This window comes from Aulostomus chinensis, chromosome 18, assembly GCF_037954235.1.
Source record: "Aulostomus chinensis isolate RoL2024-O1b breed Wild chromosome 18, RoL_Achi_v1.0, whole genome shotgun sequence".
NCBI lineage: Eukaryota > Metazoa > Chordata > Actinopteri > Syngnathiformes > Aulostomidae > Aulostomus > Aulostomus chinensis.
The window spans coordinates 17214476-17241318 of NC_141337.1; the positions used below are offsets into that span (position 1 = coordinate 17214476).

Genomic DNA, 26843 nt, shown 5'->3' on the forward strand with positions numbered 1-26843 from the left:
ACAGAAAGTATCCACACACACCTACATACTCTGCAGCTGTTTGTGCTACAAAGTTTGTTTCCAGCTTAGCAGGAAGAGCTGCAGTATCCTGCTACTTAATTCGTCCAACTCCCTTTTTTATGTGCAGGAACTGGAGAAACTGGCATCTCGTAAGCTGAGAATAAATGCAAAAGAGACCATGAAAACAGCTGAAAAGCTCTATACCCAAGGGTGAGTGTGTGTGTGTGTGTGTGTGTACGTTTGTGTGTGTGTATTTTGAATTAGGTCCATTCTGCTACCTGGCTTATGTGAAAATATGAAGAATCATCCTAATCAGTTAGAATATTTGATATTTGATTTTATGTTAATCCACTTTATTAAGGGATTCATGGTTTTACCTGCAGTGTCATATTCCATTTTGTTTGTGTGGTGCAAAGCTATTTTTATGAGAGTGTGTTTGTTCATGCGCAGGTTTATCAGCTACCCTCGAACTGAGACAAACATTTTTCCAGCCACACTGGCGCTCAGGCCCCTGGTGGAGCAGCAGATACAAAGCCCCACCTGGGGGACCTTCGCCCAACGAGTGCTTGACCAGCCTGGAGGTCCCAACCCTCGACAGGGCAAGAACTCTGACCAAGCCCATCCCCCCATACACCCCACCAAGTACAGCAACACACTGCAGGTCGGTCCACAGAAGCTGAGTTTTTGCATTTTTTTAATTCAGATTTAATTGCACCATAATCTGATGTTTGAAGCAGTTTTGATATATTTAAACACGAATATTTGTTTTAAATTTATTTTAGCACTGATTTTCTGTGACCTCAAAAGTCGCTCAGCTCAACTTCAGCGACCAAAAGATCAAAGATGTTGTATCCTATGTGGAAATGTCAGCTTAAAAATAATCATTATTGGAAAAAATAACAAAAAAATAAATCTATGGCAAATGCAAAACTGAGCTGTTTTGCAGAAGAATACTTCCATTACTTTAAGGCTTTGTCGTGTGTCTGTGTATACGTATATAATATATAACATACATTTTTTTATACTCTGCAATTATTTTTGTAATTTGTTTTGTAAAAAAGTATATAGCAGATATCAGATTTGTCAATATTGTGTTTTGGTCACAAAGCCACACTGATGGGGTGTCTGTCTCCTCTGTCAAGGGTAATGAAGGACGTTTGTATGAGTTCATCGTCCGGCACTTCCTGGCTTGCGTATCCCAGGATGCTTTGGGCCATGAGACTATTGTGGACATAGACATCGCCCAGGAGAAGTTCTCCACTTCAGGACTCATGATCATCTCTAGGAACTATCTGGATGTTTATCCCTATGACAGGTGGAGCACCAAGGTAGGGCAGGTTTTTGTTGGTGCTCATTGAAAAGCTCCACAAACTCATGAAAGACGGAGAAACATGTTTGGTATTGACTTGATTTGTTTACATCCAGGTGATTCCAGTGTATGAACAAGGCTCCCAGTTCCAGCCGTCTGCTGTAGAGATGGTGGACGGACAGACGAGTCCTCCGCAGCTGCTCACTGAAGCTGACCTCATATCACTGATGGAGAAGCACGGCATCGGTACAATTTAGCCAAGTTTTTGTCGAATCAGTGCAGGTTTTTCTCCGTAAACCGTCCAGAATCCAATTATCCTCGGATTAGGCTTTGAATTTAAAACTTGACTGAATTATGAAGTTGACACAACTTTTATGAAGTTAGATTAACTCATGACCAGAACTACACAACCAATATTGAACTAGTAAACCCTGATGCCAGTTGGCAGGTTGGCAAATTGCGATCACACTCAGCTAGTGGTGTGTGATGGGGTGTGTGGACTAAGGTGTTCTGTCCACCCATTAGAAATTAGCCACAAGAATAGTTGTGTCCTCTAATCTGGCTAAATTCTGGCTTGTTGGGAGTGCATTTCATGCTGAAAGTTAACATATATGAAGCTAGCTACACTTTGATAGATAAAATGTGATTGTATTCATTTTGGGGACTGATTTTTCACTTTATCATCATCATTACAGAGTGGCACATGAATGATTCCTGATTGTGAAAACTGATGGGTGTGTTTAAAACAGGCACAGATGCAACCCACGCAGATCACATCGAGACTATCAAAAGTCGCATGTACGTTGGCTTAACAGATGACCAGAGGTTTCTCCCCGGAGAGCTTGGCATGGGACTGGTGGAGGGTACGCTCAAACACACAGACAGTCGTGCCTCCTCCTGTTGCTCATATCAAATGTACAGAGGTTTGTGTGTTCAGGTTACAATGCCATGGGCTACGAGATGTCAAAACCAAATTTGCGTGCTGAATTGGAGGCTGACCTGAAGCTGGTATCAGAAGGCAGGAAGGACAAACAGAGTGTGTTGCAGCATCACATCCAGAAGTACAAGAACGTCTTCATCGAGTCGGTCAGGAAGGCAAAGAAGTTAGTAGCACTTGACCGTCTGACGCTCCTGTACTGTAGAGTCAGACGGCTTGGTTGGCCACACCTCTCCTGTGACATCACCCGGCCACAGAATAACTCTGTGTGTTGTGAATGTGTTTCCACAGACTGGACGAAGCCCTGTCACCATATCTGGGTGTAGCTCAGGAGATCCCTGATGCACAGCAGCAGGAAATGGAGATCCACCTGCCTGTCAGGAAGTGCCCCAACTGTGGGCGGGACATGGTTTTAAAGAAGAAGAGGGAGGGGAACAGGTGAGACGAGACAAAGCCTTTAAGTTCCAAACTACAACAGGTAATAGAACCAGCTGCAGAATTATAGAGTTCATGTAAGAGGACATGGTTGTAGTTTGACATTCTGAAAGGTGTAATCCATCACTGGGAGCATCTGTCTGTTATTATTTCACAGTAGTTTGAGTGCAGCAGCCTTGTAATTCAGCAATCATCAAATTCAACTCGTTGGAGACACAATTTGTCTTTTGGGTTTTGACTCACTAACGGCACAACTCGTTCCTTCCTCCCTGCTGTCCTCCCACAGTAAGTTCCTGACCTGTATGGGCTTCCCGGCCTGTAAGACTGCGGTGTGGTTCCCTGACACGGTGCTGGAGGTCAGCAGAGATGACAGCATCTGCTCCACTTGTCAGCCTCACCCTGTTCACATGTGAGTATCTCCTCTGTATTGGGCGGATTAGCAAAATGCTTTGCGTTCAAATAATAAGAACATTACGATTAAAGACCAAGAATATAATCGGAGACATTACATCCTACCTGCTTTGATGGAGATGCCAGTCAGTCTGACCCCATCTTTCATCCTTTCGGGTGGATTGTCAGATTTGGTGGCTACATTCTGAGTTTTCATCCAACGACAGATTTTGGTGGTCCAATATTCTGATTTATGACCGAACATTTTCGCGCCAACTAAAATATTCATCAACCAGAGCATGTTTCAGCTCAAAGCACCACAGAAGATGATAAGACTTTGGAATTTCAAAAACAGAAAACAGGTTTCTGATACTCATTGAGTGTATATGCCTTTTGCCATTATGCCAAAAATATTCTTAAAAAAAAATCAATAATTGGCTGATACCAAGAAGTGATCCAATACCAGTATGTAAAAAAAAAAAAAAAATCTATAAATACATTTATATTATTTGTTGACAGTCGCCCTCCCAAACTATAGCCTTGATACTGTACACTCCATTGTGTTGTTACACAACTTCCTTTGTATGCTACTGTTTTTGAGCCACAAAGAAGAATTGATTCCCTCAGTGTGATGTAAGGAAATAGCTGATCTTTGTGTAAAAAATGATCTGGTATCAGCTAGGTATAGAGACGATCGCTGCTGACACCAATCAAACATCTTTGATACTGGAATCCAGTCTCTAGTCCAGAGGCAAGAATTCTTCAACAGGCGTATACTTGAATAGTATTCCCTCAAAGCGTTCATAGTGTTGCACTGTGTTGTACGCACCGAAAACTAACAGATGTTGCTGAATAAAGAGTACAAGCAGAACACTAAACAGAGTTACTCGTAGTAGTAGTAGTAGTAGTAGTAGTAGTAGTAGTAGTAGTAGTACCACACAAAAGAATTGTTAATGGTTTGATTCATGTTTTTGGAACAAGTTTCAAAGTCCTACCAGAGACCAGTTAAAGCTGCTTCACATGTTGTGTCTTTATTTGATGGTTGACAGGTGATGAAAGGACACCAACAGTGAGGCGCATTGAGCAAAAATATGTCTGGACCACTTTGTGCAATGGTGCCTGAAATCCCAGTGGTCCTCCCTGGTACCATAGCTAGTTGACCCTTTACAGAAAGACTGGTGTCCAAGTTTCAGTGAGCACATTTGCAGATGTGTGTGTTTGAAAGCAGCAGCATCACTGCGGCCAGTCAGCCGCCCACTAGTTTGTCTCTAGAATGAAGCACTTTTCAGAGCACTTTAAAATCTTTATTCACCAAAAAAAAATTAAAAAAACCACCTTGCAGTGACCTATTTTTCAACTTCCTGGATAAACTAAAGATATTTTCCCCGGCACAGAGCTGCCAGAGAGGCCAAGTGTCTCTGCGTCTGGTCTATACAGCAGAGGAGGGATCAGCATCCAGACAATTAGACTCCTAACTTGTCTGTGATTGATCATTTGTCATGTAAATAGAGAGATGAAATGACAACATGGCTGTTGTGACTACAAAGAGTGATCAAGTCATGATTGTAGCTTCTTGGAAGGCTTCAGTGAATGCTGTTTAACACGTCGTGGTAACCGGCCAGTCTACCGTTGCACGCTCGTCTCGTTGTCTGACATCACCACAGAACCGTATCTAATGACATCAACTTTGTATATATAAAGTATAACCTCACTTGCACCTGCACCAGCGCAGCGTAATATTCCCTCAATAAATCCTCCTTCGTGAGCAGTAGAGTGGTGTTTTTACTGAAGCTGTTTGAGGTTCCTTGGTTCATTTTCATGGTCATTTGTTTTGCTGCTGAACTGTACTCAAACTAGGAAGTGGTCCCAATATTTTGTCCATCGGAGGAATTCGGGGGGACAAAAGTCTTGTTGACTCCTTCAGATTAAAGCCGGATGTTTGACAATGATCCTGGTGGAGAGCCAATAATTCTCCAAACCCTTCAGGTTTCTCAGCAGATGCAGAAATGTTGTGGAGCTCAAAATATGAACCGTAAAACGTTTACCCGTGTCAGACAGTAACATCAACTCCAAAATTTAAAAAAAAAGTCAAATAAGTTCTTACAGAATGTGAGTTTTTCCTTCGTTTTGAAGTATCCAACCAAAACAGCAGGCTTTTAGCTTCGGTGTGTCACCCCGAGATTTTCAGCGGCTCATTCTGCCCCCCCCCCAACCCCCCAAACCCTGGAGGCGCCACTGCTCATGTGTTAAAGTTTTGATCATCACTGCATCTCTGAATAGTACTTTGAAAGATCAGCTGGTGTTTCCTTCATTTCTGATTGTCATGGTAACTCGATGAAGAGTCTTTGACACCTGTTGGATTGTTGCAGCTCTACTGGCTTTTCTTGTCTTTTCTTTTTACTTTTTAAATTACTACAAATGCCAGAGATTCTTCCATCCTTTGGCGCACATCCTCTCCAAACCCAGATTAACGCCACACATTCAACTTGAAAAACATTTTATATCACACATTCAAGAAACTTGTCTAAAATCTAGTTTTCATAAGTGGGCGTTAACCCCCTGAGCACGTGCGTTAGTGCAGTCCAAATATAGGGCACATTTGCAAAGTGCTCCACACCAGCATGTGTTACCACGGCAACCAATCTGATACAGAGCTCAAGGCTGAACCGCAGCACTTACTCTAAAACAATATCAGTGTTTGTTAATCACATTTCACCCAGCGGTTCAGATTCTGATACCGAATCATCTTTCTCTACTGCTGCTGTCCTGTTAGTCATCACTTTTGTTTTACTCCAGAAACACCTTTGATGTACTTCTGCGCATGTGATTATAGTGATAACGCCTCTTGTATAGAAAGAGCTTTTGTGACACTCAAAGATGCTTCACAGGAAAATTAGGATTCATTGATCAACCAGGAAAATAATCGACATTCAGATGTAGTTTAGCAAGCGTCTTCGAACTGCTGTGACAAAGAGCGAGAGCGGAAAGTGGAAACTGAACTTGTTTTTCTCCACACCAGCTGAGATGCTGCCAACTACATGTGAGGCTCCAGTGTGTTTTTGACTGCCAGGTCTAATCGTGGCGGCGCTGCCTGAACATGAGGCGTCTGACTTTGACTGCATGTTCTCATCATAAACAATCGGGTTGACTTTTTCACATCCCGTGTAGATTCCACAGCCTTTAGTATTTACCTGTTTTTCTTCCTGTTAAACAACAACAGTTCTTTTTAGATTCTGATGGTTGCACATTGCCTCACCGACCATCTTACACACATGGCAGGTGTCACTCCTGACTCCCCTCTCTCCACATCATGTTGCTCTTTGAGGATTTCCGAGGGAATTCGGGCTGATGAACGTAAGGTGAAAAGGGCTGCACTTGACGCTCCCATTTGAATGTTGTTATCTCATAATTAGGGGTTAATTCTTTATCGCAAGATAATTCTCCTATCTCAAGGTAATGGGATAACTGTTTTGTTACCAGACGACCAATATTAATGTCAGGTTCAACCAGTTATCATACTGGAAATGCTCTGGTTTGTTTGTATTTTTTTGTCAGCCAATCCTAATCGTCGTGGGCGGTGCTAAGTGCAGGATTCAGCTACGGTGCCCTTTGACTCCAAAGTTGGTCACAAACCACGACGGGATAGCTTGGTCAATGAAACATTTTCTCGAATGGGTGGGCAAACATGCAAGAACCTCCCCGTTCTAAACATACTTCACAACTGTTTGTTGAAAGAAGCGACAAAGCATGAGAGAAACAAACCCTCCATGTTGTACAATCCTCGGCATGTAGGAAGCTACTGGCTAGCTGGCTAGAGGGTTGATGTTTGGGGGGGGGGGCTTTGAAAACAGCAACACTCAGAGAGCCAAAGGGCCAGAGACTTAAATAGTCACTGGATGGCGAGCCTACACCAGCAGCGTTGTTCTGGTAAACCACACTAAATGTAAATAGATTTCTTCCACATCTGTCTCTTGTGTTCCTTTCAGGTTAAAGTTCAAGTTCCGTCGAGGCAGCCTCCCCGCCATAATGCCTTTAGAATTTGTTGGCTGCATCGGTGGATGTGACGAGACCCTCAGAGAGGTCCTGGACCTGAGATATCTCCAAGGAGGAGGGGACCCAGACCCACCAGCTTCAAGGCCTCCCAGACCAGAGCCACCCAGACCCCCAAGTACAAGTCTTTGGCGTTCCTTTCAACCCCCTGTCCCCTCTCGGTCCCTGCAGCCTCGACCTCCACCAGGGGGCAGCTGTATCAGCACAGCCACCAGCAGCAATGTCATCGTGTGTAACTGTGGTCAGGATGCTCTCCTGCTGACAGTACGCAAAGATGGATCCAACCAAGGACGCCAGTTCTACAAATGCAATACGGGGATGTGCAATTTCTTTCTGTGGGCAGATCAACCGAGCCAGCTCGGGGAAGTGCAGAGTGGAGGTCCCATGCCACCTCCATCGAAGACCTCCCAGCCTCCTAGGACCTCTCTAGGGTTCAGGAACACCCCTGAAGGAGGTGGAAGGACTGCAGGGGGAGCAAGGGACCAGATCATGTGTAACTGTAATGAGGCAACGGTGACACGTACGGTGCAGAAGGATGGACCCAACCAGGGCCGAGTGTTTCACACCTGCGGGAAACCTAGAGAGCAGCAGTGTGGTTTCTTCCAGTGGGCCGATGAGAACTTCCCTCCACCAGGCAAGACACACACACACACTCTCACACACACACACTCTTCAAATGTTGAATATACACTCAATGAGACTTTGGCACAGACTGATATATGTGGACATCCTCATCCCCCTCAGGATAAATCATAAACTAAAAGTCTGACCACACAGAGAACGAGAAACTCTCCCACAGCTCTCCAGGCATGTTTGTCTTTGCAGCCCCACGGACTTGGAGACGAGCTTGGCAGCTGCATAGTTTGAATCCTGTCTTGTTACTAAGTGACAGGCTTTTTCTTGAACTTACATTGTCCACTCATTCTTGAGCATAAAGGAGTTTTATCATTTAACTCACCTCTTTATCTCAGGATAGTTTGGTGCCGTTGGTATGCTCAGGGCTTGAAGCTTCAGGACTACTGAGGGGCAATTTGTCATTATGTTTTCCTGTAAAGCAAATCTTAAACAAGCAGTAGTTCTGTCTCCATCCAGATGTTTTAAAAAACCTGAGACAAATGTTCAGAAATTCTGCGATGGAAGACGTGAATTTATGCACGTTACCGTTCTCCACTGAGATGCAACTATTGGTGTTCGTTCAGGAAAAGAAGCAGGAGGCGGTGCTCTCATTCTCCATCTACCTCTGTAGAAGGAAGGTGATAGTGTAGATTCAGTTAAACCTCAAACCGCTGCAAACCAAGAAAAAGAAAACACCGGGGTGAACATTTAGTTCCTGAAACTTGTTGACACACAGTGGAAATCGATGAACAGAAACTGTTGTTGTTTTTTGGAGTTTTGAGCAACTAAAATATTACAGCCAGGGGCTGGTGGAAGACTTCTGGTGACAGCCCGATGACGGTGAGCCCTGACCACAAATCATTGTTTATCTTCATTGAATCCATTTCATTCACATTTATTTATTTTTTTATTAATAAATTAACTTTTTCCATTTGCCTCAAGTGTAAAAAAGCGTTTTTGTGACAAACAAACGAACAGACAGCTTTTATTTATTTATTTTTGGGGGGGGGGGCTCATCAAAAATGTACATAAAAAGAACAGGGTGGAAACGTGCTCTTTGTCACAAAAAAAGGAAATGTTCATTTTGTAATTTTCGATCAACTGATGTGGAGATCCTGTAATAAGCTACAGGCAACGTTACGCATGGCTGTGCCAAACAGTGTGGAGGACGATTAGCCGAAAACAGAGTTCCTAGGAAGAAGCAGCTCGTACTGCGCATGCTGCTGCTGCTGCTGTTCAGAGAGGAAGACCGAGTTGTTGCTTTTGCTGCTTCTCATGCAAAACTTAAAAATGTGCATCAAAGTACGTCGATGGAAATCCAAATCGTGTCACTTTCTCCTGTATGACGGGGGTTCACTTTAAAGGGATGAACATGAAAGTTGACATTGAAAAACAGGGCTTTTCATCTTCAGCCATCAGCTGACTGGTGGTTTCTTCAAGTTTTGTAAGATGCACGGTCTTAAAGCATGTACATCATACTGTGTGCATGGAGGGAAAGGGAGAGCGAAGAATAGACAGAGAGAGAGGGAGATCTTTCTTAAGTCCGAGTGATAATGAAAGCCATCATGACTCACAACCTCTCCCGCTGAGACCTTGAGGCATCATCAGTCCTCAAACAGAAAAATCCTGCGTACGTCTCCTGCTGCAGTGACCTCTCACCACCTCGCGTCAGTTTTGACCTCTTCTCCCCTCTGTCAGGTGGCTTTGGAGGCGGATTTAACGATGGCGGGAGGAACGGAGGGAAGAATGGACGGAAGGTAACGGGGGGTGCCAGCGCCAACAGACCCCCTGCTGCTAAGAAACCACGCACCTGCGGCATCTGTCACTTGCCGGGACACACCCGAAACACCTGTCCACAGCGGTGACAGCTCACTGCAGTCCATGACTCGACACTTTTACAAAGATGCAACAAATCGTTGTTGATAAGAGTCCCAGGAGTTTATTTGTTGCTTGTAGTAAATGTGAAGCGGTTTCATAACCAGACCCGCAGAAGGATACGTGGCCGGTCTCTGGTCCCTGGGAGAAGAGTCAGGGGCCATTTTGAGGGCTGAGAGTTGACGTTTTCCATGCTTGATGCCATATTGGTGTTATGGAGAGTTGGATGAGTCGATTTTGAGCCAACTTCTCATCCAACCCCAGGAAGAAAGCTAATGCCTTGAAGAAGTTTGCCGCAGGTTTTTAAACCTACTTGCCAGTGAGGATTTCTCCAGCTGCTGAAACCAGGGGGCGCTGAAGAGTTAAAGGGACTTAGTTCTTGGAGTGAGTCGGCCATCCCGCCAGCTCAACTGAGAGCAGCCAGAAGACTCAGCAGCCCCTCCTCTAACCGAAGATGTAGACAAGAGACGCAGTGCTTTACGAAAGTTGACTGATGTTGTGTCGAATGCCGCTGGAGTGTCTTTAGGTATTTTACATTCTCTGATTGTTGCTGTTGAAACCGACAGAAACATTTTTTTTTTAACGGCGATAAAAAGACGAGTTGAGTTGTCTTCGCCGGAGGAAGCGTCTCCTCTGCAGAACTGTTCAATATTGATGAATGCTAATAAACTTGAGTCTAGTAGAACCTTCCACTGTGGGCTTAACAGTCTTGAGAGGGACGATGCTTCAATTTTTTGGTTTCACTCTGAGTGAATAAAGTAGTTTAAGTTTTGGATTTATCTTTAGTGGTATTTTTAGTTTTTTTAATTCATCAGGTTCAAGCTAAGGTGTGCTAAATTTTGGAAAGAACATAATTCATTTCCTGGTTCTTTACTTGGGGAGTGTAGGAATGTAAGTGGTAAAACTTTTGAAAGTATCTGCACTGCATCTTGCTAAGTATTTTCACCCGTCGATACTGTAAGTTTTATGTAAATGCTCCCATCCTGACCTTTGTGGAAGGACCTAAATATTCAAGGAAAAGTTTGAATCCTCTGATAAATCATCACGGCACATTTTGAAGTATCAAAAACCATCAGATCGCTGCCCTAAAGAAGTTCTAAGATGAAACTTGTGATTTACACCCCTAAAGATAATCTAAAATTTAAGAGTTCATTCGCTAAAACAAAGAAAACATAAATATATATATAATAAATTAAACATTTTAAAACTTCAAGAGTTGGGTTGTGTGATATTTGTGAACATACAGTTGCTATAGTAAAAAAGAATGTTTTTGTTATTGTTATTTGCTGATGTCAAATGAATACTTAGGCTTACAAAGACGTGTGCGGATTAAAGTGGCCGTCGAGCGGTTTTGGTAACGTGCGTCGTTCTAGAATCCGTGTAAAATGTTTTAAACGATGAAATTCCGTGACATGAGTTGCCATCAACGAAGTGGGGGGGGGGGGGGTGATTAGGCTATGGGCACAAATCGAGACTTCTCCACTTCCTGATCGGTGAGATGTGAAGCCTTCTGTCAGGTGAAGGTGTGTCGCAGCAGCGGTGCTGGAGCTGAAACGATCTGTTCCCTCGAGTGTTCTCTGATCACCGGCGAGCTGCGAGATCTGCAGGGAGAGAGGGAAGGGGGGGGGGGGGGCAAAATGATCAGAAATGCTCGGCTTCCCGGAATGAGGCCTGTAAGTTCGCCCCGAGTGTTCGAGTGATATTCCAGGGAAGCAGTTCGCATCTTACGGGCACGTTCGGTGAGTCATTGCGTGAGTCATAGCACGTGGGCGCTGCGATCCGTCCTGCTTGTGTTTATGCCGCTCAACTCCCAACTCCACCACACTAGTATCCGGGCAGATAACAAGTCATGTGATTTGATTTGCCTGTCTCTTTTCTCAATTGCAGCAATAAACGCCTCCTTACGGGAATTTCAGTGTGCAGCACTGCGAGTACCGGAACGGGTCCCTGCAGGAGCGCCTATTCTAAAGACGAACCATAAAGCACGATGAGCTCACCGGCGCTGCCAGAAACTACCGGATCAATGTGCAGCATCACTGCAAACTCACGACTGAATATAACATCGTGTCGTTTAGATGCTTGAAACGCCACAATGCGCCATGATCGGCCGCCACTGAGGACCCCCAGGAGGGTCCGTGAGAGATGTTAAAGGAGCAATTCACTGGTTTCACTCAGAACGACACATCACGACAGCGCAGATCGAAGACGCTACCGTAGCACTCGGTAAAGTTTGAAAAAACCCTGATGATGTCATCAAGGTTATCGTTACAGAAGCTGAAAGGCCATTTTTGTGATGACCTCTTTTTTTTGTAAATGCCAGTATAATCGTCATTGATTTATCTGATCTGGACAGAAAGAAGCTGGTGGTTTGAAAGTTGAGCCTCTTCATGTGAAGATGAACAGATAATTAACCCATTAAAACGTAATTACAAAGACCTTCCCAGCTGATGTGTACATGTACAAACAGACTGTGAAATCTGGATAGCGCACGTCTACCATAGATTGTTTACTGCTTAATTTTGCACGTGTACTTTAAATAAATAAGCAGTTTACATTGCTTTGATTGCTTTTGTAGTTCTTCTTCTTTTTTTTTTAATTGTATGCTAAGGAAACCTTTCTGGTTTTAATGTTTGCTTTCTGTCTTTTGTGCTTGAATTGTTTCTTTGTTGTTCTTTATCTTTTGTACTCCTTACAGCATCCAGGATAATAAATGACCGTAATGATTCATGAAAGCTAGCAGAAGGTAAGAGCCTCTTGTAGGGTTGCGGTTTTTGAAGTCTAAAGCTCAGCATTTTGGCGTTTTGTGTGGCATTTTCACGTGAATGAAAGTCCATGCCCTTAATGATGCATAACTCAAAATTCAACCCTGTGCGGTTGTCAGGATGATGCTATGCTACGTGCTAAAAAGCTGACAAAGTGCTTCTTCCTCTGGGCGTGTGCGGGTCTGATCTTCAGCTGACATGATTGGCCACTGCAGTGTGACATCGGTTTTTCAGAAAATCCACCGGTTCAACTCGACCCCCATTCAAATGAACAGCACAACCGCCACAGCTACAGCTTTGGTCTGACACCAGCCTTACTTCCATTGAGTCTGTCTGCAAATAAGGTTATGATCATAACACTATTTTATTTATTTTTTTACATTTTTTAAATCACCTCGTTAAATTTAAATTTTGGATGACCATCCATTCATTTTTTAGAGACCTTGTTCCTTGTTAAGTCTTTGTGCTAAGCTAAGCTAAGCGTGGTGGCTGTGACCTTCTATTAAACATACTGATATAAGAGCATCTCTTCTTACGCAGAAAGTGAACGTATGCATTTCCATGAATATCAAAGGAAAGAACAGGATGATCACTATAAATAGTTCCCCTCTTGATGTGGGTACAGACGCTGCTTTCTTCCAGAACATCACTGGAATAGACTGGTCTGTTTATGTACTCCTGGAATTTACAGTTCAAAAGTCACATGGTCAGCAAGGGTGGATAACTGTTCAGCTCTGAACAACTTCTCAACTCTTCCTGCTGTCTCATCATCATCCAGCTTTTCAGTGGTCGCCGTAGAAACAGTTGCCATGACACCCATTGCCCGGTAAGTGATGCAAGTGTTCCAGGTGCAGAGAGACAGTTGACTGTAGCCCATGTTGAGGGACATTGTGTGTGTGTGTGTGTGTGTGTGTGTAGTTGCAGAGTTTTATTGTAAAATGATCCAAACCTCCCTCAATGAAAGATAATAGGAATACGGCTCCTGGCCTTTTTCCACTGTCATTATTTTACCTTTCTGAGCTCTTCTCACCTGCAGGCTGGAAGAGTCATGTTCAGGTATAAAGTTAGATGAGTGTGTGTGATCACGCCACAGACCTGAGGATCCGTCATCTGTAAACGGGTTAGGAAATTAGAAACTCTGGGTCGTCACTGACTCTCTCTCTCTCTCTCTCTCTCTCTCTCTCTCTCTCTCTCTCTCTCTCTCTCTCTCTCTCTCTCTCTCTCTCTGTCACCGTAGCTCCTGGCCTTCATGTCCAGCTCCTCTCTGCAGATGGACTGAGGGACATTCATCACATTAAGACTTGCACTGGCTCGATTTTTTAGCGTCACACTTGGATCAAACACGGCTTTTATTTTGTGGTGGTGGTGGGGGGAGTCATTTGAGAGTGAAGCAACATTTTCATTTCCAGCTAACTGTTACATAAACATACATGAAGACTTGCTGACACTCCCCTCTTGTATTTTTACCATGATGCCTCATTTGAGTCGCCCGTGAGATGAGAACATTCCTATGTTGAAACTTTGAACTGACCGTCTGTGTCAGAGTTGATCCTCTTCTGACTGCAGACCGATCCCGTGTGTATGCTACACGATTTGTTTAACAACGTCTGTTAGAGTGTCATGAAGAATTGATTTTCTCTGTGTTGTCTTACTCAAACATACTTTATTGATCCCAGTGGGAAATTCTTGAACACTGTAACTGAGCTAACTGGGAGGCATCAAGGTCCTGTTCCAGGGCTGATAATTCAGTACAGAACTGAGTCCTGACCCCTCATTCTAAGCCAGTGGTAGAATCAGAGCAACACTTGTCTGATCGGTTAGACATCATTTGGGAAATAAATCATCTCTGGAGTCAACTTAGATGATCTGACGCTCCGGTGTTTGCAATATGCTGCTGCAGCTTAGCTTAGCAAAATGTCTGTCCATCCATTTTTTTTATACCGCTTTTCCCTTAAGGGTTGCTGGGGGGGGGGGGGGGGTGGAGCCTATCCCAGTTGACATTGGGCGAGAGGCGGGGTTCACCCTGGATGGGTCGCCAGTCTGTTGCAGGGCCATCAGGACCAATTAGGGGTTCAGTATCTTGCTCAAGGGTACTTGGACATGGTCACCGGGGGAAGTGAGGATCAAACCAGCGACCCTTCGGTTGCTCGTCGGCCACTCTACCTCTGAGCCACGCTGCCCCTCAATGTGGGAAGGTTTTTAGATTAAAAAAAACACCCAAAACAGCCACCATTCGTTGGAGCTGCAAACAGCTCACAGGTGTCTGAAATGACTACACAGCTTTTTGTTAGACATCACAATTAAAACCCCCAAGTTTATTCTGTAACAATCTACTAATCTTATATCTTATACCTTTGAGCCATGGCACCCCAGCAAGATGTCTGGACAGGCGGGGAACCCGGCCCTTTACCTGGGGGACAAATTAATGCAGATATTATCATGTTTGGGAACGTATAGCTGAAAAGTAGGAGCAGCAATTTTATAATCACGTTCAAGTATTTGGGTACAACAGAGATGCCACGGCCTACAAATCATATTTTCCAGATGTAACCCAGATAGGAAAATGTATCCAGTCACATGCTTGTGTTTTTCTAGACCAGTTCCACAGCCCGAGTCAGGCTCACTTACAGCATGATTGTTCTGACTCATACACAGATAATCGGACCGGATCTCGGACAGAGACTAACAGACGACAGCCAGAACAGGGCTAGAACTGTTTGTGAAGGGAACGTGTTTGTCTGAGGGCGTCGTGGCTCAGAGGTAGAGTGGCCGTCTAGCAACCGAAGGGTCGCCGGTTCGATGTCGAAGTGTCCTGGGGCTGGGATGGGCTCCCACCCCTCACTGGATATGTGGAATAGAAAATGGATGGATGGACAGACCTCAGGAGATTCACAGCAGCATTTTACCTTTTTTTTCAGGAATATTAAAACTTTTATCACAGTTTGACTTTTTTCATATTGTTCATAACTTGTTTTTTATTGTTTGTTTCCTCTACTTTATTTGAATGTGATTATGCTGTACAGTAGAGAGTGTCTGCTAGGTTTCTGTTGGGCTCAATGGCGATACTGTTCTTCAGGATTACACATACAGACACAAAGGAAAAGATTTGTTTTCGTTTCAGTTAAAAGAATCAAAATGCAAGTTTCACATGTTGTAACGTCTGGAAAGTTTGAAAGACTCGATGTGGGTCCTTATATTCTAGCAGTGACAGGATGTTTTAAAAAATGCTGCAGTGTTTACTGCTTTTATCTGTATTTATCGTGCTGTATGGTAATTTCCACTCGTAACTTCACAGTGACCTTGTGCTGTGGACCCTCCTCCCCTCCTCCTCCTCTGCTCGTTCTCTGCACTCTGCTCTAATTTGCGTGCGCGCCCCCGCAGGCGCGGGCACGGGCTTTGGGGGCTTGGCCCTACGCAATGGAAATGGGGGGCGCGCCCGACTTAAAGCAGCGCGCTGTCCTGTGTTGATGTGTCGCAGATTTTAAAAAGTGAGCGAGGCAGGCAGCTGGAGTTTGGAGGCAGGGAAGCAGCGAGGCTCGGCAGCGCTGAACTAAAGTGTTTACACCGGGAGCGAGCAGCAGCTGCGGGGACACTTTCACGCGTGTTTTTTTTATCTTCCTCTTCCACTATTTTTATTCCAGCTCCCGCAGTTTGTTTGGAGCGTGCGGAGCGGCGCGCGGCGATGGAGCTGTCATCGATAGGGGACCAAGTGTTTGCGGTGGAGTCAATAACAAAGAAGAGAGTGAGAAAGGTGAGCCTGTAACACACTTAACACAACTTACATAACTTATTTTCCTGCTGTGTCCCCCCCCCCCCCCCCACCGTAACGGAGCGGCGTGCTCACGGAGACATTACCGTCCTCATGCGCAACAAAACTAGGCTACGCAGTATCCTTACGTTAAAGAGATGTCATTGGATTTAGCTGCGCAAACTTGACATTCCTGCGTAGTAGCTGGGTTGTTGCAGCATTAAGGGGTCTCGGAGAGCTACGCAGATGTAGTACAACATGAGGGGGGTGTATCCTGTTCCCAGGTACACGGCCAGTGTGCTGCCTGCCGGGAGATGCGCAGTTGATTTCGGTGATGCCAGCGAGTATCTGGGTGAAACTGCTGCGTAATGTCATCGACTTGCGTGATGGTGTCACGCGATGTTATGGACTGAGCCGCTCACGCTACGAGTGGAGTGGAGGAGGACAGCGGTTACACGTTGTGTTTGTCAAATAAGCGTCATGAAATTGTAAATAAAAGTTCATCAATACGTAATATCATAGCGTCACGGAGTTGTTTTCCAACTGTGCCAGTCCGACTTGAACGTTGCGCAACAGTCCGTTGTTTACATGTCCCCCCGCTGGCCCCACCTATCCGAGCCACCGGCGTCATGTTCTAGAAAGAACCCGTGCATGCTCCACACCGGCTCGCGTTAGCCATGTGCAGTCACGTCATCGCGATGCCAAAGAAAAGCTGCTGTTTGGAGGCCACCCAGCCTGCTGTCATTGACGTCATCGCTCAGAAAAACACCGTTTGACAGGGAGAAAAATGTCCATGACCCCCCCCCCCTTCCCTCCTTTCCTTCTTCCCTCCACACTTTAAAGTGACAGTCATCCTTTTCTATCACTCCTAGCGCTCTAAACACACACACAAACACACACAACAGCACACATATAAAGTAGCACTCACACACACATCCAACACACATGTTTCTTTTCTTTCTGCTGAACCTCCTCTAAAACCCCCACCCACCCTTTCTTTTCCTCTCCTCAGGGTAATGTGGAGTACCTACTGAAGTGGCAGGGATGGCCCCCAAAGTGAGTCAGCCTTGAGTCATCTTCTGGTGACCTCATCCCTCCAAAGTAGATGGACAGACATTCATGTGTGTGTGTGTGTGTGTGTGTTGGCAGGTACAGTACTTGGGAACCAGAGGACAATATTTTGGACCCTCGCCTGGTCCTGGCCTACGAGGAGCAGTGAGTAATATTGGAATTTGGTTTTGTTGCTTGCAAGATGTTTTGTGTTGAGGGTCTCACATTTCTCCCCCCCCCCCCTTTCTCCTGCGTCCCGGTCCGTGATCCTGCCGTCCCCCCAGTCAGGAGAAGGTCCGAGCTCTGGCCTACCGCAGGAAAGGTCTGAGACCCAGGAGGCTGGTCTTGCGGGTACAGACACCTACCTCTCTTTTACTGACCCTGTTATTTACCTTTACCCCCTGATGATAAACTGATTGATTGAATGACTGATGTACTGATTTATTGATTGATATTTTTATTTAATGTTAGTGAACTTCCATCAATTTAGTGTTCGATTTCTGTAAAGTCTTTAAAGAAACATAAACAGCTAGAAGAGTGAGCAGCAGGAAGAGAGATTGAGTTGAACTACAGTACCCATGCTTAGCTGCATCTTCCTGCTGTGGGATAACAAAGCACTACAATCATCAGAGGCCAGGTTTCCTTATAGCACATGTAGGCGGGGATGAGAGGCGGGGCTTAGCACAGAGGGGGCGGGGCATTCTTAAGGAAAAAGCTGATAGATCCTTTTCATGAATTGGCACTTATGCAGGCGAAGGCTCCAGCGTTGGCCTAACTGGGGCGATGCTGTGGAAAGATGGAGTTAAACAACAGATACGTTAATTCTGGCTGATGTCTCTTCAATCAGAATTTAGATGAATGCATTCCAAACACAAATATTCTGCCAGACTGCCGAGGCTTGGGCTCGTGGATGGGAAAAAGGAACAAATTGTGAGATACTCATTAAAAAAAAAGAATTGTAAAGTGCATCAGTGATTAAAAAAAACAACAATCGGATGTGAGGGGTCGTCAGTGCCACCCTGGACTCCCCTGCCTCTGACTTGCTCTGCTTAGGCTTTGCATTTAGGACAACAAATTCCCTGAAAACAACCACCATGTTAGCCCACCTCTCTCTCTCTCTCCCTCTCTCTCTCTCTCTCTCTGCCCTCAGAGCTTCTATTTGTTTAAAAACGTCTCTCAAGTGTCATTTTTGAGACAGGCTAAATCGTCTCCTCCAGCAGCCAGGTTTTTATCAAAGAGGAGCACACTTGTTGGGGGCTATCTTTAGATCACTATATTTAGATAGATACAAATTTGTTGTTACAAGTGCAGGTTGTTGACTTGCATCATGTCTGCCGATAGAGCTGCACGCTTCATGTTGGACCACTTTCGTACTTGCTGGTAGATGTCTTGCAGATACTTCAGTGTGTGTTTTACTACCAAATCGTTTCCTTCCCTCTGCTCTAGAACATCTTCGCCATGGACCTCCGTAGTGCCCACAAGATCCCTGAGAAGCCCCCGCCCCGCCTGCGCCTCTCGCTCACCCGCTCCATGAGCACAGACGTGGACCAGGGTGAGCGGGGACGCATGTTCTGTCATCCAGCAAGGAGGCGGAGCAAGCTGCGCGTGTCCAAACGCGGTCCCAATAGACACTCGAACAAACCGGAACGTCCATCCAGGAAGAAGCAGGAGCCCATGGAGGACGACTGGGATGGCACCAGCGAAGAAGACAAGCAGGAGTCTGAAAGCGCCGCCGAGGAGAGACAGGAGGACAGTTTATATGGTGGGTTTTTAATCACAGAGACGCTAGAAGTCCCACTCTAGACATTTAAATACGAATGTTTGTCTTTCTCTTGTGAAGGTCAGTCAGAGTGCAGCTCCCCACCTGTGCTGGAGCGACAGGACTTAGAGATGGAGATGGAGGAGAAGGAGGGGGTGCACCTGACAGCGGCAGACATATGGATGGAAAGAGAAGACGGAGGGACATTTGGAGTAACACACAACCAAACATTTACCTGCGACCAATCAAAGGACAGTGTCTCTGTTGCTGAGGCTGCATCAGAGGATGTAGTTCCCACGGGTGACAGGTCAGACTGGGACGGAGGTGAGGAGGGCGCGGAGTCAGGGTGTCTGAGCGACACGTTAGAGAGCGGCGTGTGCCAGAGAAGCAGCACCACCTCTGTGATCGTTAGCGTTCAGGGGAGCAGTGAGGTGCTGGAGGCAGAGGCTAAGATGGAGGAAGCAATAGGCGACAATCAGAGCGATATCACGACAACACCTGGTGGCCCTCAGCATCCTGGGAAGGTGATCGTAACGGAAGTGACTATCAACTCGCTGACGGTGACTTTTAAAGAAGCCACGGTGGCAGAAGGCTTCTTTAAAGGCTGCTGAAGGTCAAAAGGATTCGACTCGTCACTCATTTTGTAAAGTAGTCGTGTGCGTAAGATAGATCACATGTTTACAAAGCTGCACTCATTTCCTGCTGAGTTCAATGACGACGTTATTGCCTTTGAATCAACAATGAGTGGTGGTTTTATTATTGTGGCTCATTTATTAGGAGCGCTACAAGGCCTGAAGCCACCCAGACACGATCTCAGAGGCAGGGTTCTTTCCCGGGACCACCAGATCACTGAGGGGACAACAGTCCTCACTTCTACTTCCATGCAGCTACTTGTCCTGGTTGTCCTCAGTGCTTTCCAGCAAGACGTTGGCCTCACACTCAGATCTGCTCTGGGAGGGGGGGATTGTTCTGCTCCTTTTTCTTACAGATAGTGTTTTTGTACAGACATTGCTGTTTTTCAGTATTCACACCGAGCCAAGCGCATGCCCCGTCAGCCTGTGCCACACACGCTCAAAGCTCCGTCCTGTGATCCATTGAAGAGGTTTATTTCTGTCACAAAAGAAAGACGAGAATTAACGAGAGCCCATGAAGTTGTGGATGCACAAAAAAGAAGTACTGTTGTGTTTGCTGTCTTTTTTTGTCTTTTACTTTTCAAGTATGAAATGCGGCCTGGCTCTATTTTTGTATTACCAATTGATAGTCCGCTCTTTTCTCTAGCCTCTGTGCATTTCAAACAAGGAGATGACACCGCCACCGTTCCGCTGTGTAGGGTTGATGTACAAATGGAACTTTGTTAGGTTAGACAGTAGTGAGCTATTATTATTATTTATTGCATGTCACATGTACAAGCTGAACTAACTTATGTCACTTATGTGTCCGAATCGGTCTTTCTCTGGCAAAGATGATTTGTCAAACATGTCTTCTCTCTATAATATTTTTATTTTGACTGCATTTCCAATAAATATGTTACTAAAATAGTTGCCTCCTGGAGAGTGTTTCATATTTGGGGTTACAGAGGGCAAATTGTTCACTCAAGGAACATGCAAACTTTTTGGGGGGAAATATTCAGACAAGAAGGCAGATATCAGTCCCTCGTCTGAGCTGAGACCCCCAGAGACCGCTAGTTAGCTTCGATAAAGAATAGTCCTGGATGGGAAGGGTTAGCATACCCCTTTCAAAAGTCATCAAATCCATTTTTCTACAAATAAATCAAATCAAAAATCAATTGCTAATCACTACTGTTATTACGAGTGTAGGATCGAACACATTTTCTGAGCCGCTTTCCTAACAAGGGTGCAGTGATTTACGTATGAGGAGTCTTAACACCACAAGTACAAGACAGTTTTTCATCTAAAAGACTTGATACGCTCAACTAAGTCTGGAAGCATGGATGGGGAAAAAAAGCCTGACTCCTGTATCTCCTGCTATTGCATCTATAAACGTTTTCTCTCTGGATTTAAAAGCAAAAAGAGGTCATTTTAAAGGCCTGTGAAAGGTGAACTTTCACAATTATCAGGCAGCATTGTTAACGAGCAAGGACGTACGTCCTCTCACAGAGAACTTTCGTCTTTTTTCTTTTTTTTTTTAAAGCGGCTCACTTACTCAAACTTTGTCCAGGTAAAATGTACCTTCACCAACACTGAATTTGTTACTTCCATGTATCACCACTAGAGGACGCGGTGCTCTTAAAAAAAAAAAAGGAAGCGCAAGGCACTTGATGTTGGGTGAATCATGTTTTCGACAGTGGAAGTGAGGGACAAGCGTGTGTGCGTGCGTGCGTGTGTGTGTGTGTGTGCGTGTGCGTGTGTGACAAACCTTTTCCTTGAAGAATCATCACTGGACTTCCTATGCAAAAGATTTGATTTAGATAGTTTGCAATTTGTGCAGCAGGGCTGAAGGTAGAAAGATACATATTTATATTCATTGATTTTCTTATTTATATGAATGTTTTCATAGGTTTTTTCTTAACTCAATAGCATCCATGTCATGTGACCAGGTGAGTTAAAATCAACGCAAGTTATTGCTATTAGACTTGGCAGAAACAATTTTACTAATATCAATAATTTATGTGGACCTTTATACATTTCGGTGGGTTGTCAATAGTTTCCAGTCATACACGGTATTTTGAACTATTGTACACACAAATTGCTGGATCTGTTGTCATTTCTGGGCTTTCCTTCAATGACACTATTTTGAGCGCTATTGATATGTAAGAGGTCGCAGGGCCATCAGGAGCAATGAGGGGGAGGTGAGGATGGAATCAGGGACCCTTAGGTTGCCAGACAGACCACTACCTCCAAGCCATGCTTCCCCTCGATGAGGGAAGTATTTGAGATTAAGACAAACAAAAATCAAATAAAAACAACACGGAATGGCTCAGGTGTAGAGCGGCCGTCTAGCAACCCAAGGGTCATTGGTTCCATCCCCACTTCCACCGGTGACCATGTCGTGGTGTCCTTGAGCAAGACGCTGAACTGTAGTTGCTCCTGATGGCCCTGCGACAAACTGGTGACCCGTCCAGGGTGAACCCCGCTTACTTCTTTACTTTGGAGTCAAAGGAGATCCAAAGAAAGCATTAAGCATTAAAACATTGTGCAAAATATGTTCTATGTTTAAAATATATTTTGCAAATTAGTTTGACTAATTATAAAAAAAAACCCACAATATTAAAAAGTTGGTATTACCAAGCAGCCACATACACACATCTCTAATGGTAATTTTCATTTTATTATAAAAAACAGTATTTGAGTCCACAGTTTGTGTTTCCTTTGTACAGTAAAAAATATTAAATTAAACTCCCAAAGTTCTTAGCAGAAAGATAAAGAGGATGGACTTTGGGTGTGGGGGGCGGGGGGGGGGGTGACTCCCCCAGGAGGATGTGGAGGGGAATTAAAAGTCCAAGGGAAGCAGCAAAGGGGACGAGGCAGAAAGAAGCGGAGACTCGGACCTCCTCCTTTCTCCTCATTTCTGTGCAACACAGTTCATTTGGATCAATATCCTCTGTTTACTCCAAACAGTAGAATCCTAATAACAGTAAAAGGAGCCCACCCCACTCATTTTTCACATCCCAGCACATGTACTTGAAAAGTTACAGGCACACAGGTATGCACCCCCCCCTCCCCAAGCCTCCAACGCTCCATATCAAGTGTCTTTAAAGGAAGGAGTGCACACACATTCGAGGGAGAGGGCTTGCATGTTTGCAAGGGAAGAGTTCCGTCCAGCATGACTGATGTCCGTGAAGCTGACCGGGACGTCACAACGCGTCCGTTCCGACATCTCAAACTCACAGCAGACTCGAAGATAACGGCAACAAAAACACTGACATTTCATTATTCTCACCTGGACAGACCCAACCAAAGATATCTTAAGTGAAATGAAACATCTTCTACCCCCCATCTTAACAGTCAATAATAAAAATATATTTCTATAGAAACTGTCGCAGTCACAGGGTACATGACGCCCCCCCCCCTACAGAAAACAATAAATAAAGCAAACATTTTCAAAAAAAAAAAAAGGAAGATATGCATCATGTTTGGATTTACATCGATAAACATCCACATCACTCTGCAGAACAGAAACAGACTGAATGATGGCAAACAAAAACAATAAAAAGTTCTTTGCATTAAATCATTTCCTCTTTAATTCTTGACCATTTTTAAAATCTTAGAAACATTTCTTAAAAAAGGCAAGTACCCCTATTTACCCCCCCCCCCCATACCCCCAAAAATATTACCTTTCCTGTATTCTGTAAGAGGTGGAGGTGGGGGCTGCTAAACAAACCTTCCCCCTCTTTGTCCACAATTGGCAAAAAAAATATATTAACAGCAATAACTTACAATTCATTTATTCTAATTTATTTAACGACAGCTTGATTTATTGTTCATCTCCCATAGGAAGTTCAGTTCAATGCATCTTTATTGAAAACATTTTAAATAACATTTAATAACAGTAAAAAAAAAAAAAAAAAAAAAAAAAAAAAGAGAGAGAGAGAAAGGCTAATAACAATAACACTGTCCTGGATGAGTGCAGTTTGTGTGAAGAGCTTCTCCAGCTCAACTTGACACATGATGTTTAAGTCCTACATGATGTCTAAAGGGTTGTGAGTCATATTCTGAGCCAGTGGGTCCTGGTTGCTGCCTCCCGGCCCGTGGAGACCTGCCATGCCACTCAGCTGAGATAACATCGCGCTCTGGTCTGACCCAAACTGTTCCATTGAGTTCTGTTGCTGCTGGGATGCTGGCGGTTGCTGTTGTGGAGGGACCACCATACCTGGGTGGTGCTGGTTCAGGTGGCCTGGGTGTGGGGAGCCCGTCTGCATCTGGGGGGATATGTGATGTGGGGAGGGCTGAGGCTGCATGCGCGGTGACGGGCTTGAGTGTGGTGGCTGAGATTGGGGTCTGGGTGAGGGCTGGGGGGAACGCACCTGATTAGCCAAGGATGTGGGCAACGCTTGGCCCTGCAGGTGATGGTGTGGGGACTGGGCCATCTGTTGTGGCTGCTGAGGGCTCATTGGATTGCTGTGTTGAGCTGGCGACCCCCCAGGGCCGAGACTCCCTGGCAGACCAGCCATGGCATTCTGCTGCTGCATCTGGAGGTGATGCTGGTGCTGGAGCCTCTGCTGCAATGCAGCTGTAGCCTGCTGCTGTGCCACTGACCCTGGGTAACCTTGCCCCTGCTGAACTGGGGGACCACCATGCTGCTGAGGACCAGCTGGCGGACCTCCTGGTGGTCCCTGTCCCACTGAAGGAGGGTGCATTCCTTGCTGTCCCATGTAGCCCTGGCCCTGTGGAGGCTGTGGCTGCTGGAACTGACCATGATTTACCCCCATTTGTTGCTGCTGTTGCTGCTGCTGCTGCTGCTGTTGCTGCTGCTGCTGTTGCTGCTGCTGCTGCTGCTGCTGCTGCAGATGTCTCCTCATGAGCAGCTCTCTGAACTGGGGATTGTTGAGATTTGCCATCTGGGGCCCCTGGCCCTGCAGACCTCTTCCACCCCCTTGCTGCTGCTGTTGCTGTTGGAGAGCTGCCACTTGCTGTTGTAAACCGGTGAGCATCGGCCTCTGCTGCTGCAACTGCTGCTGCATCTGCTGTTGCTGCTGCTGCTGCTGTACCTGCTGCAGCTGGGCCATGGTGGCCATATTCACATTAGACCCTCCTTGGCCCCCCATGTGCATCCCTTGTTGGCCAGCACCTGCAGCATTCATATTCACCTGTGGGCCTCCTCCTGTCATCACATTACCAACAGGACCTCCTGTGGGTCCAGGACCTCCAGGAACCCCACCTGGTCCCCCAGGGCCCCCCTGCCCCCCTTTGTATTTCGAGGCTCTCTGCTTAATAAAAGCAGCCATGAGTTGTGGGTTAGACCGTAAGATGTTCAGGACTTGCTGCTGCTGCAGGGGTGAGCTTGGTGAGCGGAGTGTCCGTAGAAGGTCCTGGAGAGCTGCCTGGGGGATGTTGCCAGCAGCAACAGCCCCTGGGACACCAGCAGCACCAGGGATAAGTCCCCCGGGGACCCCGCCACTAGCACCTTGCTGTTGCTGTTGTGCCATATTCATCAAGGCAGCATGGCCCTGAGCTTGTTGGTGCTGCTGCTGCTGCTGCATTTGCTGCTGCTGCTGTTGAGCTCCCATCATGGCAGGATGGCCCATTTGGTTCATCATAGCCTGTCTCTGCTGTGGTGGCATCCCCTGGCCCGACCACTGTGGTTGCTGCTGTTGTGGATTTTGAAGGGGCGCACCCATCCTCTGCTGTTGAAGCTGTACCTGAGGGGGGAGCTGGCCCTGGGACAGGTTACCCTGCTGAGGCTGATGCTGCAGGGGCCCACCGGTGCCAACCATCATCCCAGGTGAAGCACTTTGTTGTTGATCCATGTGGGCTCGAGCAGCTTGGGCTGTTGCTTGGGTAGTTGGTGGCATGCCCTGGGGTCCAACCATCCCTACAGTCCCTGGATGACCCATGCCCATCTGTGGACCTTGACCCTGCTGATGGTGGGGGTGAGGAGGCATCAAGCCTGCAGCTACTTGGGCTGCTTGTCTCTGCAGAGCCATCTTCCGTTGAGCATCAGCTACTTGTTGGATCTTCATTGCAATTTCTACAGCTGCCGGTGGAGGCCCAGAAGGTGGCTGCTGTTGCTGTTGAGAAAGAGGAGGTTGTCCTTGGGGCTGGCTTGGAGGTTGTTGGCCCCCAACACCTCCAGCCATGACAGCACCTCCAGGCTGTTGCTGCTGCGGCTGAGGAGGTGTTGCAGAGCCAAGCACTGGTTTTCCCTGGGATGGGTGAATAGGAGAGGACCCCGGGGGTCTGCTGGCATATGGAGGCAAATTGTTTGGGTGTTGCTGGAGCTGCTGATGGTTGGTCCCTGCTCCAGTTTGCTGTTGCTGCTGGACCTGAGGGAGCATCTGCTGTTGATGCTGGGGGGAGCTCATTATGCCCCCTGCCACACCTCCACCACCTGCCATTTGCTGGAACTGGTGATGAAGATGGTGTTGGGGAGGCATGCCGGTTTGTGTGGGCATCCCACCTGGCTGCTGTTGCTGTTGAACTCCAGGTACAGGGCCCATTCCTTGCTGTGGGACTGGAGGTAAAGTCTGAGTTGGTGTCTGGGGAGTTGGGGGTTGAGTTCCACCAGACGTTGGAGTACTGGGTGCAGTGGTGCTATTATTGCCTGGTGATGGAAGTCCCACAACAGGTCCTCCTGGTGGCCCTCCTGCAGGCTGCCCCACCCGCTGCATGCTGGCCATCCTCCTGCGTAACATCTGGGCTTGCTGGAGCCTGTGCTGCAGCTGCTGTTGTCTGAGCTTCTGTTTGATGTTGAGGCAGAACGGGACTGGACATTTGTTCTCTTGACAGTGTTTGGCATGGTAGCAGCACAGAGCAATGAGCTGCTTGCAGATAGGACAACCACCGTTTGTCTTGCGCTTGCAGCCTTTTGTGTGCTGAACAACACGCTTCATCTTCTGGCAGGACGGCAGGGAGCAGTTGGCATTGCGGCACTGGCATGCGTGGACCAACGATTGGATACAGCGCTGGATGCTGAGGCGGCGAGAGTCTCCAGGATTCTGAGTAGCTGCTGCTGCCTGGTTGTTGCTGTCATCATCCAGGCCAAGACCAAGCTTGTCCATTTTGTGCTCGTGACCTTTCGTGTTGTAGCAGGTGATGCACAAATCATAGTCCTGGGGAGGGATATATAAATATGAATTAACAGGTACTTGACCCATCAGTACTTGATAAAACTTAATCGAGGAACACAAAGCATGAATGGCATTTATGTAAATTGACTGCATCTATGCAATCCTGTTGTAAAATGCATGGTGTCTGAGCCAGTCTGCAGCAGTAGTCCATAGGATGGGAGACTGG

The 26843-nt window shown here is 46.1% G+C and overlaps 3 protein-coding genes across 7 annotated transcripts in view; 2 read left to right on the forward strand and 1 right to left on the reverse strand.

The window, feature by feature from the left end:
• top3a (DNA topoisomerase III alpha) overlaps nt 1-12112 on the forward strand; it is a 22221-nt gene extending 10109 nt beyond the window's left edge. The window contains exons 10-20 of one of the 2 annotated variants that reach the window (XR_015109966.1): nt 128-210; nt 451-661; nt 1143-1328; nt 1426-1555; nt 2059-2172; nt 2247-2412; nt 2538-2684; nt 2968-3090; nt 7058-7755; nt 9435-10137; nt 11499-12112. Coding sequence is in view for 1 of the 2 variants with exons in the window: in XM_086184280.1 (XP_086040406.1) it covers nt 128-210; nt 451-661; nt 1143-1328; nt 1426-1555; nt 2059-2172; nt 2247-2412; nt 2538-2684; nt 2968-3090; nt 7058-7755; nt 9435-9601 (2025 nt within the window). In the remaining variant the exon portion in view is untranslated. Of the gene's footprint in view, nt 1-127; nt 211-450; nt 662-1142; nt 1329-1425; nt 1556-2058; nt 2173-2246; nt 2413-2537; nt 2685-2967; nt 3091-7057; nt 7756-9434; nt 10911-11498 lie in introns of those variants that run through there. The other variant, XM_086184280.1, reaches the window with a different exon arrangement.
• Nucleotides 12113-15785: 3673 nt separating this feature from the next.
• cbx7a (chromobox homolog 7a) lies at nt 15786-20468 on the forward strand. The gene is made up of 6 exons (XM_086186103.1): nt 15786-16124; nt 17134-17177; nt 17271-17336; nt 17456-17522; nt 18618-18933; nt 19012-20468. Exons 1-6 carry the CDS (start codon nt 16056-16058, stop codon nt 19539-19541), a joined length of 1092 nt encoding a protein of 363 aa, XP_086042229.1. The 5' UTR covers nt 15786-16055; the 3' UTR covers nt 19542-20468.
• Nucleotides 20469-22205: 1737 nt separating this feature from the next.
• ep300b (EP300 lysine acetyltransferase b) overlaps nt 22206-26843 on the reverse strand; it is a 32331-nt gene continuing 27693 nt past the window's right edge. For all 4 annotated transcript variants that reach the window (XM_086186100.1, XM_086186102.1, XM_086186101.1 and 1 more), the window contains exon 30: nt 22206-26659. In XM_086186100.1, the coding sequence (XP_086042226.1) occupies nt 23570-26659 (3090 nt within the window). In that variant the 3' untranslated portion in view covers nt 22206-23569. The remainder of the gene's footprint in view (nt 26660-26843) is intronic.

Bases quoted from the DNA above. Each gene is read 5' to 3' on its own strand.
- cbx7a (XM_086186103.1), top strand. From the start codon at position 16,056: ATGGAGCTGTCATCGATAGGGGACCAAGTGTTTGCGGTGGAGTCAATA. The intron at 17,337-17,455 runs GTGAGTAATATT...CCGTCCCCCCAG, and splicing joins GTCCTGGCCTACGAGGAGCA to TCAGGAGAAGGTCCGAGCTC. The intron at 18,934-19,011 runs GTGGGTTTTTAA...TCTCTTGTGAAG, and splicing joins ACAGGAGGACAGTTTATATG to GTCAGTCAGAGTGCAGCTCC.